This window comes from Apaloderma vittatum, unplaced genomic scaffold, assembly GCF_000703405.1.
Source record: "Apaloderma vittatum isolate BGI_N311 unplaced genomic scaffold, ASM70340v1 scaffold9183, whole genome shotgun sequence".
NCBI lineage: Eukaryota > Metazoa > Chordata > Aves > Trogoniformes > Trogonidae > Apaloderma > Apaloderma vittatum.
In genome coordinates this window covers 1-11,790 of record NW_009709769.1, presented here as the reverse complement: position 1 = coordinate 11,790, position 11,790 = coordinate 1, and the positions used below count along the sequence as shown (strand labels likewise).

General features: G+C 43.4%; 1 protein-coding gene across 1 annotated transcript in view; it reads right to left on the bottom strand.

The window, feature by feature from the left end:
* Positions 1–11,639, bottom strand: part of LOC104272140 (ALK tyrosine kinase receptor-like) — a gene marked incomplete at its 5' end in the record, with an annotated part of 20,857 nt that extends 9,218 nt beyond the window's left edge. The window contains 10 exons of the mRNA XM_009867051.1: positions 212–341; positions 2,977–3,041; positions 5,867–5,957; positions 6,724–6,910; positions 7,568–7,678; positions 8,411–8,563; positions 9,063–9,161; positions 9,703–9,885; positions 10,759–10,915; positions 11,508–11,639. Coding sequence (XP_009865353.1) covers positions 212–341; positions 2,977–3,041; positions 5,867–5,957; positions 6,724–6,910; positions 7,568–7,678; positions 8,411–8,563; positions 9,063–9,161; positions 9,703–9,885; positions 10,759–10,915; positions 11,508–11,639 — 1,308 coding nt within the window. The remainder of the gene's footprint in view (positions 1–211; positions 342–2,976; positions 3,042–5,866; positions 5,958–6,723; positions 6,911–7,567; positions 7,679–8,410; positions 8,564–9,062; positions 9,162–9,702; positions 9,886–10,758; positions 10,916–11,507) is intronic.
* Between the last annotated feature and the right edge of the window lie 151 nt (positions 11,640–11,790).

Here is an 11,790-nt window from a genome sequence, read left to right as displayed (position 1 = left end):
TCAGTGACTAACAGACCGGAGATCTGGCACTGCTTTCCTTTTCTCTCACTGATGTGTGCTTGCATCAAGCAAACATACGTATCCAGAAGTTTGTAGGATCTGGGACACATATGCAGCCCTGCTTGGCCTCAGTGTCTTTATCCAGTTAATAAAAATAACAAAACCAGTCATACTAAAACCAATCACGAGCCTAGCAGGGAAGTTATCTCACCAGCCTGGGTCGATTCTGCCGAAGAAAACTCTTCATATCTCCTCCAGCCATAAGCTCAAGCAGGATGAAGCGAGGTAGCGTCTGCAGGCTAACGCCGATGCACTGCACGATATTTTGGTGATTGAACTTGCTGAAAGCCAACATCACAGCACCACAGAGGAGAAAGACAGCATTAGTACCTGGCCGCCATCCATCACACTCACTTGTGCCTTAAGCTTTGACAATCTGGACTGAAGCAAACCCCGGTTCGGTGCAAGTTACCAAACTAATTCCTACTTCAGACACACCGAAATGCCTATCTGATTATGACAGCCCCAAGATCAGGGCTATGCCTGGCTTTGCCCATGAAAAGCTTTCAGCAGAAGGTACAAAAAGCTGAAAGAAAAGAAGAGCCTTCTGTCTGTGAAGAGAGAACCTAATGGACACACTGACTGAAAGATATTAAAGGAAAAAGAAAGCTAAGCACTTCAAAAATGCAAGTAATATCAGCATTTGTGAAACAAAATCCCGACCCATAGGGATTTTATTTGGTTATTTTATATACACTGCTGTCTGTGTTGGTGGACTCAGTTCAGTATCTAGTCTGTCAAAGAGGGACTCAGCTAATACCCACTGCAGCAGCTGCTTCTGTGATGGCTTTCTGCCTCTTACAAAAGACAGCTGAGACTGTCAAGAAGCTCAGTAAGAGTCAGTCATTAGAAAGCAGCATCTTCCTTTCCCATGGAAAGTGATTACCTGGATAATACAGGAACTAAAAATGTAAAGGGAGTTGGGGAAGAGAAAGAGTCATGTGCTACTAAGTGAATCAAAGCACTCTGTAATCAATTGAAGTTGCTCTTTAAAAAGTCATACTTCACTGTTCATTTGCCAAAGTTCTCGTAGACTTTAGGAAGTAGCAATATGTCATGAGATTCATGTCCTAATAGCAGAAAAAATGCACCTAGGTATGAGCTGGACCAGACAATGGGAAGACGAACTTCATGTTGCACAGATGAAAAATGCATAAATTCTGATCACTCACAATCAACCCTGACTATACTCTTATATTAATGTTGCACTTGAGTATGCTATTGTCTTAGGGTTATGTATTTGGGTTAACAAAGTAAATTCCAAGATTGGGATACTTAAAGTACAGGTGGTAATAGGAATGGCTGTCTGTTATCTTTTCCAGGCAGGTTTTATGGATCTTGTAGTTCACTGTCAGAAGGTTGTGCAGCTGACACCTTTTAAAGGTTCTGTCAAGCTTGCAAAGGCATCAAAAAGCCAGAACACATCTCCTAGAACAGCCACTTCTCTTAGAAGGGCTGCGTTCCATCTGTGCAAGCTATGCAGAGCCATATTCACTACCTTATCCCTACAGAGGTTTCAGAGTGTCTCGCTCACCTATATAAGCTCTTACTTCTATTCCCAAGAGGCAATATAGTTGAAGTCTCAGCATCCAGGCCTAAAAAACTTACCTCCCTGGCACACAGCCTGTGTTCTACCAGCTTGGTCTTGCAGAGGCTGAACTTTTGGGTCTCTGCACAGGTGGCTCTAGTCTTTAGCTTTCCTATTGCTTCCCATCACTGAAAATTTGTTTTAGCAAGGGCTTTATGATGTGATTTGTACTTAGTAAAAGGGCAAGGGGATTACTGGAAAAGGAAAACATTTCAAATGTAGAACATTTGTACAAAAATGTGGTGCCTTTTGCTTCTCAGAGCACGAGCAACAGGACTAACAAGCAGAAATTTTTGTTGAGATGTTGTAATGGGTTTGAGTGAGAGGGAGTTAATTTTCTTCCCAGTTGCAGTCTTGGGATTGTTTAGTCTTGAAAAAAGGAGGCTGCAGGGAGACCGAATCATTCTCCAAAACTGCTTGAAAGGAAGTTGTTATGAGATGGGAGTTGGTCTCTTCTCACAAGTAACAAGCAATGGGATGAGAAGAAATGGGCTCAAGTTGTGCCAGGTGAGGCACTCTTTACTGAAAGAGTGGTGAAACATTGGAACAGGCTGCCCAGGGCAGTGGTGGAGTCACCATCCCTGGAGGAGTTCAAAAAACATGTAGACGTGGCACTTGGGGACATGGTTTAGTGGTCATGGTGGTGTCTGGTTGATGATTGGACTTGATTATCTTAGAGATCTTTTCCAACCTTAATGATTCTATGATTTTATGATTCATATGGTGCTACATTTTGGATTTGTGATCAAACTAGTGTTGAAAGGGGATACAGTCGGGACAGCTGACCTCAAATTACCAGAGGGATATCCCGTACTATATGACATCATGCTCAGCCATAAAAGCTGGAGGAAGAAGAAGGAAAGTGGGGACATTCAGAGTGATGGTGTTTGTCTTCTCAAGTACCTGCTGCACATGAGGAAGCCCTGTTTTCCTGGAGATGGCTGTACACCTGCCTGCCCATGGGAAGTACTGAATGAATTCTTTGTATTGCTTTGCTTGTGCATGTAGCTTTTGCTTTACTTGCTCTTTTTTATCTTAAGCCATGAGTTTGTCGCCCTTCTGGTTCTCTTCCCCATGCCACTGCTGCATGGGGCCGAGCAGCTACTGGCATTAAACCTCAACAGATGTGCAACCAAAGAACTTCAGTTACCCTGTCTGAGATGAACAAATAGCTGAAATCGGTAACTCATATACTCCTAAAATGCCATCTGGTGAAAAATAAGGCTGCATTTTGCTTCCAAACCCAAGCAAGTGGAAGAATGATTCTTATTACCAGCATTCTTTTTCCCCCGCCATGCCTACCATCTCTTTAAAACCTTAAACTATACCTGATAATCAATGCTTCCATCAGGAAATCCATCTCATCCTGCTCAGAGCAGACTTCTGGCAGGGTCTGTTGAGAAGTAAAGACAGTGAGGACAATCCCAGCAAAGAATTGAGAACATTTAAGTAACCACCAAAGGAAAAAGTAAAAAAAAAAAAGAAAAGAATGAGCATGTAACATGAACAAATTCGGGAACCTATGAGGAGAGGCTCATCTTCTCACTGTCCAGTTTACTGGACTGCACATGACCCAATTTGATACTTAAAGTTAGAACAGGAAATTGGCGACCTGCCTGGAGATTTTTTTAAGTGCATTTAATTATATGCAGTGTTCTGGAGAAAATAGTTTCAGGTACACGCCAAGAAAGACATCAGGTGGGCAATTACAGATCTAGTAAGCCCTTTAAAATGACAGGCATTAATCTATTCTCCCTTTACTATATGTCCACATGGCAGCACATGTTTCCTTGTCATACAAGACATACAGCCACATGATTTAAATAATTGTGTCACGTGGCCTCATAGCTTTCTCTCCTGCCAGCAGATTTGGGCAGAATCTGCCACTGGTAAAGATGAGCCGAGAGCACAAGCAAAGCCCAGTGCTTTAACACTACGGGATGGTTTGGCCACTGCTGCCAAACTGCACCCAGAGAGGCGGGACGTTCATTGCTCAGTATGGTGAGGCTGGCATGGAAACAGTTCTTCTCATCAGTAGTGTGGGCTACAGAAGAGAGGGCTGCATTCTGCTATCTGACATAAGTGATTTCTTCACGCAGGACAGTGCAGATGATCTATTCGGTTGATGGAATACCCACAAATAATATGTGGAATAAGTTGCAAATATAGATTTTTTTTTTTAATTTATTCCCAGTCTGTGCCTTTTGCAGTCAGATCAGGACTGAAGCAAGGCAAGCATGATCACAGCTTGAACCCTGTGGATATTCTACCAGTTTCCAGATGGGGAGAAGAGCAACATTTTGGTGATGTTCAGGGGGTCTCTCTACAGCGAACTGGGTGAACAAGTGGGCAGGTGGGCCCTAACAAGTAGCCATTGTTGCTGAGACTTTCAATACTGGTGACATCCTCACTGGGTTATCACAACTGAACAATGGGCTGATCGAGCTCTGTTTGTGCTGTGGTGCTCCCACCAGTCTAGACAGCGAAACCAAGCTGGGCAGTGACAACTGCTCGTAGTGTCTCTTCTGGGGTTTCATGCACGTTCTTTCAGTAGCACAGGCGAGTTTGTAACAAAATGCCATAATGCATGATCCTCTTTTTTTTTTTTTTTAAGGAGAGTTTTGAAAGACAGGACCATTAACAATAGAATTTTTTATTTTTATTAACCAAGCCTACATTGTGGGCTGAACTCAAAGAGGTATGCGTCTACCTAATGACTACCCCACCTTCCCAGGTGCTGTTGCATAACAGGTATGATGAGGCTCTGAGCAACCTGATCTAGTCAGAGGTGTCCCTGCTCACTGTAGGGTGGTTGGACTAGATGACTTTTAAAGGTCCCTTCCAGCCAGGTTAAGAAGTACTATGCTTCACATCAAAGCATCTTCATAAAGAAAGACAGTCCTTGTTGCAGGGGACTTGACTACAAAGAGAGTGGAAGGTCCTCTACACAGGCTAGACCCACTCCTACACTGAAAGAGTTATCAAAGGCTGGAACAGCTTGTCCAGTGAAGTGGTTGAATTGCCACCCTTGGATGTATTTCGAAGCCGTCTAGATATGGTGCTCAGGGACATGGTTTAGAAGTGGGCCTGGCAAAGTTAGATTAACAGTCGGACTTGATGATCTCAAAGGTCTTTTCCAACCTATGATTCTAGGCTAAGTAGATTTGGTTCTCTGAGTTACAAGGTTGTAAAAGAACAGAAGCAGGCTATGAGCATCCTTCATTTCAGGGCTGAGTAACTGACAAATCCTGACCAAGAGCAGCAGTTTCACAGAAAAACAGTCTGTTATTTCTTGCCATTAATGATATGGATATTAGCATATCACAGTATATATTCAGAGCAACACACTTAACACTGTGCAATAATAAGAGACTACCTGAAAATTTCAGACATAGTAGACAAACACTGCTCTCAGTATAAAGGAAATGCAATGGTGAAACAATAGAAATTTTTACATATGGTAATGTCATGTGAAAAACTTAGGAGAAAGCACTCAAAACCACTGAAATGCAGAAGTAACAATATATAAGCATTACTATGTACATGTATACTGTTTGCTGTCACATAAATGCTTCCTACTTGTATTTGCCAGGGCTTTCTTTTCTTTATACAAGATTTACAAATCCTTTTCTGTCCTGCAATGTCCCCAAAATGTCTGTTTGTTGCTACTTTTTTTCCCCTTAAGTTTCCTTTCTCTTGGCTACTCAGATCTATAAATCGTTGTGGCAGAAAAGCCATTACGTCAGATTCAATTCTGGGGTGAACTGATGGTTCTGTGTTGATTTCAAGGGAGCTATATTTATTTATGTTGATAGAGAATTTGTTATTTTGTTTAACTAATTGCATTCTGCAGTCTCCAGGTGAGTAATTCACACAATTTCCCATCTGAGGGCACTGATTCTATCTCTCCTGAGCAATGGCAATGGAGCTGACAAAACAGATGGCTGTTTTTAGATTCTCCTCCTATTTAGACCACAACTTACAGCCATTAGGGCATGTAGCAAACAAGACAAATGCTTTACTTTCAACCTGTTGCTAGTGCCATACAGCTTAAAACCAAAAGTTTGTAATTCCTGGATGCATCAATGTGTGGAAACCTGCATCACACACATGCATATGTCATGACGCATGTGATGAACATGAATCTCCAACTGAAATAGTAATAAATTAATAATGCTCATATGGGTAATTATTGCTATACAAGAAATTTGTTCTGACCTTGATAGCCACTTGAAGAGGGTTGGGATCCCCTGCAATGCCTACCACACTTCCCTCATAAACCTCACCAAAAGCGCCGTGTCCTAGTGCCCTGGAAGAAAAAAAAGAGAGCAAATGTTGCTGTGTCCCTGGATCCAGCGCTGGCCTGCTCTATCCTAGGGCCCTACCACCAAGTGCGGCAATAGCAAGGCAAGGAAGAACTGGAGAACAAGAGAAGGCAGCTGCAAGCTGATGTGAGGAGATGGTGTAAGACAACACGTAAGAATGATCAAGTGTTTCCTTCTAAAGTCTACATGACTTTGATCAATATCTGGATGGTATGGAGCCAATGAACAACTTAGCATGTGTTTCCTTGTGACAGGAAATGCTGGAAGAGAAATACTGCTATTGACTTGGAAGGGAGTTGCTGCCAGAATGCAGGTGTCATCCAGGACATCATACAAAAACACAGAGGAGAAAGACCCTATGGTGTGTGTGGGAACAGAGAACAGGAGACTCATGAACTTACGCTTCTGCTTGAGAACCCTGTGGAATCAAAATGTCTTGCAGAACACAGTAAGTGTCATATCTATCGTATTTTGGATGGCTTGGACTAGCTGCTTTCCAGTTAGTCAGACATGTGGCCCTTGTTTTCTTGTCCTGGATATTTGATGGGCTTTGAGTAACCTGTTCTAGCGGGAGGTGACCCTGCCCATGGCAGGGGGGGTGGAACTAGATGACCTTTAACGTCCCTTCCTACCCAAACCATTCTGTGATTTTACGATGAGTAAAACAAACACGTGAGCCCTACCTCTGCCTTTGCTTCAGGCTGCCTTTCCTCTCCTGTGCCAGAGAGAAACCCCTGCAGCAAGTCTTACCGAAGCAGAGTGATGTTCTTCCGTGGGATCTCCTTCAGCTCACTCAGAGTGGCGGCCTTCCCCGCAAAGCAGTAGTTGGGGTTGTAATCTGTCATGATGGCTGATGTGCGGATTTTGCTCAGTTTATATTCTGGGCTCTGCAGTCGTGCTCTGGCTCCTTCCAGCTGCTGCTTCTTAAGGTGATAAACTACAGGTGGGGAGGTAAATAAATATGCACAAACAAGATCAACATGTGGAGACAAAAGACAATGCTGGGCACACAGAAGAGAAAGAAACCAACACCATAATTATAAATGTTCAAGAAGCATCTTTAGCTCACCAGTACCGCACTCTTCTCTGCGCTCTGGAGTGATTTAATACTGGATATGCAAACAAACTTACTCCTGCAGAGTCCTAATCACCTAGGAGCAACTCAAGATTTCCTCTGCTTCTTTGTACACTGACTGAGGAAAGAGTGCTTTTGCTGTCACTGAGCGCCCAAAAAGCATACCATCTCCCTGAATTAATTATATGTTTAATTACACACTGCGATTTCAGCTTGTATGGGGTGGCTGTTAAAGAAACACCTGATAAGAGGCTCTTCCAAGTTCTTTTCTCCATAAAAAATAGTAAGACAGAGCAGTCCTTACCATGTGAGACTATGCTTATGCCTTACTGTGAGATTGTGATGTTTTCTATCACTTCTTTCCCATTGTCCCTCTGATCCACTTGGGAGACCACAATACTCTGTCTCCAAGTATTAAAGATAGTATTAGTAGTAGTGGCATGTGGTTGGCTGGTCTCCTTTTTTCTAAATTAACTAGGAAAAAAAGTCAAAGAGTGATAAGGAGTAGAAGTTTCTTACTGATAGACAGGCTGCCACAAGTAAGGATCATTCCAAGCACCACAATCACAGCCACTACAGCTAGGAGGAGTGGGAGAGGCAGCTGCCTCTCTGGCAGAGGACCCTTGGGCACTGGAAGAAGAAAAAGAGGTGCATTAATCAGAAATCAACAGATCTGGTTGGCATCCCTCTGAAGGTTGCTCCTGTTTCAGAAAACAATACAGAGATCATGGCCAGACCATCTCATAAATTGCAGCAGATCCCTCTACTGCCCTGGAGGTTGAAAAAATACCTAATGAATTTAGAAAGCACTGTGAAGATAGAAAACTAACTGATAAAACACAGATTTCACATCCATTCTTCAGTTTTTTTAAATGAGTAACGCCACTGCTCACAAGGTGAAACTCTCTACAGTCTTAATGCTTTGGAGTTCCAAGAGTCTGTGTCAGGAGATACCAGTGAATACCAGACACAAGCTGAACAGGTGTAGTAGGAAACTGCTGTGGAATGAAGCAGTTTGTGGCTTAAATAACTCAGCAGGAGGTGCTATCTTATACCACCATCTTATACATGTAAATATGTGATACAATGTGCCCATTCAGGGATTTTACACTGCATCCCTTTACAGATATTTTACCTTCTACCTAACCCAAACCTGAACTTTGGAGATGGTGACGGAGACACACCTCAGCGTGTAAGGACAGGTCATCAGGAGTTTTCAGTCACATGTCTGACTTTTCATAACTCTGTGTTCACTGCAGCCACTAGCTGTAACCTGGGCAACTGACAATCAAAAAAGCCAGGAGGAGAGATGACGCAAAGAATACAGGTGATATTCAAAGAGAATAAGACTTTACATCTTACCAGTGCAGGTGACGTTGTCATCGGCTAACACAGCCCCCATCTCACACTGGCAGACTGGCAGGTTGGTGTCAGGGTCCCGCTTACAGTTGTCTGAGTGGCAGTGGCTGCAGTTAAGATAGATTTGAACCTCCACCTCACCGTGACTCTCCATGGCTGAACAACGAATCAGACACAACAGGTGGGCTTAGTTCCGTTTTCTCCATCTTGTTCCACTAAGGAAGAAATAACCCCAAACCCAGAAGGCACCTACAACTTCTCTGCTTCTCTGCAGGAGAGCAGGCAGTCTGACAGAAGTGGACACATTAGAAATCTGATGGGTGCCAGGAGGGAAGAAGGTATTGTTGGGTCCCTCAATCAAACAGAGGTCTCAAAACGAATTGACCTAGAAATGCCTGGGACTGACAATGTGCAGGTGAACATGATGGCTGGTGTCTCTCTTGGCTTAGAGATTGAGAGGTAAAAGGTCCCAGAGCACCACAGAAATATTTAAAGAAATGACCACAGCTAAACATCTGACCTGCAGAGTGAAACATTCATGAATGAAATGCATAAAAGCAAAGGCAGGAGGAGTGGGAGCAGGAAAGAGGAAATACAGAGGAAGAAGTAAGAAGGAGAAAGAAAAGAACTAAGAGGCATAAGAAATATCTTGTACCTGCCAGGGGATGCAAGAAGATCTCTCCAATGGGGTTCACAAAAGAGATGCCATCCTGCCCACCAGCTGTGATATCATCATTGTCAGAGGCATGTCCCCCTGGCGAAAGAAGAGCATGGCTAGCTGATCAGCACTGCATGCTGCAAAAGAATGCAACACCTCTGAAGTGTCAGCATTTGTTCCTGGCTCTTATCACCTGGGCTCACTCTGCAACCTTCCAGTAATATTAATATGTATAATGGCCTTGATGGATAAACGCTCCTTTGACCCAGCCAGTACCAAGGTTAGTGAAGCGACTTATTCCGGTGTAGGTTTCTCAGTTCAGCAAGGTAAAAATATATTTGCTTTAAACAGAAAAAAGAAGTGGGACACCTTCCCTGGGCAGCTTGGGAACGGGCAAAAAGGTCATTCAGCACACCTTCCCAATACTAAATCATGTAGGAACACTTCTATAACCTTGATTTCCTCAATTAAAGAGAGATGCTGGAGAGTAGGGCAGATTTCATACGGTTCAGCTTGAAGTATCTGTGAATCACCTTCTGCAGCAGCGCACCTCTGCACTAAGAGCTCTAGCCCTTAACTGCAGGTGCTTGGAAGGGTACAAAATTAGACATCGTGACTATTCATCCAGCAAACTTACCTCTGTAGCCTCCACCTCCTCCACCAGAAGTACAAGCACCTCCTCCCCCACCAAAGCCACCAGAGGTGGCCCACTGGAGCTTGGCTAGTGCTTGGGGACAAGCTTGACCACCTTCCCCACCTTCCAGAAGGGACTTCCCAGCCTGAGGAAGCAGGCTTTCATCTTGCCAGCCACCACCTCCACCTTCAATTAAAGAGTGAGAAAACAAAATAAGAACAGGTGAGAGAAGAACAGGCAGAGGGAAGCAGGAGAGATACTGCAGGGAGGCAGAGATCAGCCCTTATAAATTTCTTAAGTGCCTGCATTCAAGTTAACTCATTCTAAACCTTAAAAGGTTAGGGGAATATACAGACAAACTCCGTCTTACCATGGGTAATAACTAAGTGGAAATCTAATGCACAGCCTGTGGTATGTGCTGCATTACCGGTGCCTTAGCACCACCTTCTAGTGGCATTAGGGAAATAAGGAGCCCACCACTTCCCTTTGGCTAACTGGTTAGGGCTTTCAGCCGTGTGAGATGCTGAGTTGCCCAGGGAAATAAAAATAAACTGCATTTCCTCATCTCCCTCTAGTGGCCCCTCTATAAGGCCATTACAGCAGGAAATAATGGGCCACTGACATTTTTTCTCTTTGGGATGGATTCTAGGCACAGCTGTTAAAAGATTATAAGCTTCAATTTCTAGTATAATTCCCATAACATAATTCTTCTTGTTAGAGTTTCATGGAAGTAACAGTGAAAAAGTCTTCTCTTCAAAGGCCATTCATAGGGTGTGGAGGAGTGGGCTCCATTCCCTAGACATCGTTTTCACTGAGTCACTTCATAGAAGAGAGAGAGGAGTCCTCCTATGGAATAGCCTCTACTTATCACCTGTCCTACGCATTCTCTTTCATCTGGTGACACATCACATAAGACAACATTTGTTATCGACCACCAGCATATTTCTAACAACTACCGCCACAGAAAAATTCCAAAAGGTCAAAAAGAAGCCCCTCACTGCAGGACAACATGTGGATTCAGCCATCTGATTCAGATCTTGTGTGGTTTTATTGTCTCACCTGCTGCCCCAGTCCTCCCACTGACTCCAGGCACTGCGGTGCTGTTCTCAAATTGCTCCAGGGGTACATCATCCAGGGAGTTGTCCTGAGCCTTCAGGTAAGCTTTTCCTCCTCCTCCTGCTGCGATGAGCAAAGGTTCGAAAATCCCATCCTTCTGCTGGAAAACCCCCCATCAAACATCAGAAAAACTTCACATCCCTTGGATATGTGAACTCACATAAACTCATCAAAAAGCACGAAAGCATCCCAAAGAAGAGTGGCCCAAGGTTAGGGCAATGCTACGGATGGTTTCCTAAGTTCATTACAAAGATGTTTTACATCATGTTCCTGTCTACAAAAGTAACTGTCTACCTGAACACCAAGGTTCTGGGATTTGTTTTAATTTTTTTTTTAAATATTTTTTTAAGGACTGCTGCCAGTGTTAAAGTGGGATCCTGGTGTGATTCCCAGACTGGAGCTGTCAAGAACTGAGGAACCAGTTCAACTCGCTTAGTGACAAGTAAGATCAAGGTTACAAAAAGAGATAAAGAATTTAAATTGAAAATACAAAAGAGCAAGGAGAGACAGAAGAAGGAGCGAAGGAGGGAGGGAAGGAGGGAGGGAGGGAGGGAGAAGAGTGAGAGAGGGAGATTCCTTTTTCATCATCTTTTTTAAGGATTAAGCATCATATGCCATGATGCCATATGACAGTGAAAGTTAGTAGCTCTGCTGGACACTGCTTAGGCAGGAGGTAAAGAGGAAATACTTACTCTAAAGACATAGGTTGCTCCTCCTCCACCCCCACCTCCTCCAGCCCAGTCCTTCAGGTCCTTTTTTTTTTTGTAATCTTCTTCAATGAGAGATGATTCCCCTAAGCAGATCTTCTGGGTTTCGGGATTGCCCTGGAAAGAGACAAGAGATGCACTCAGATAATCAGCAAAGTCTAACTCTTGAGAGTTGTCTGTGTATTTCAGTATAATAATATTGTATTGTCTGTGATGAATATCAGGCATCTATAAATCAGTATATATATGTGTGTGTATATATATATAT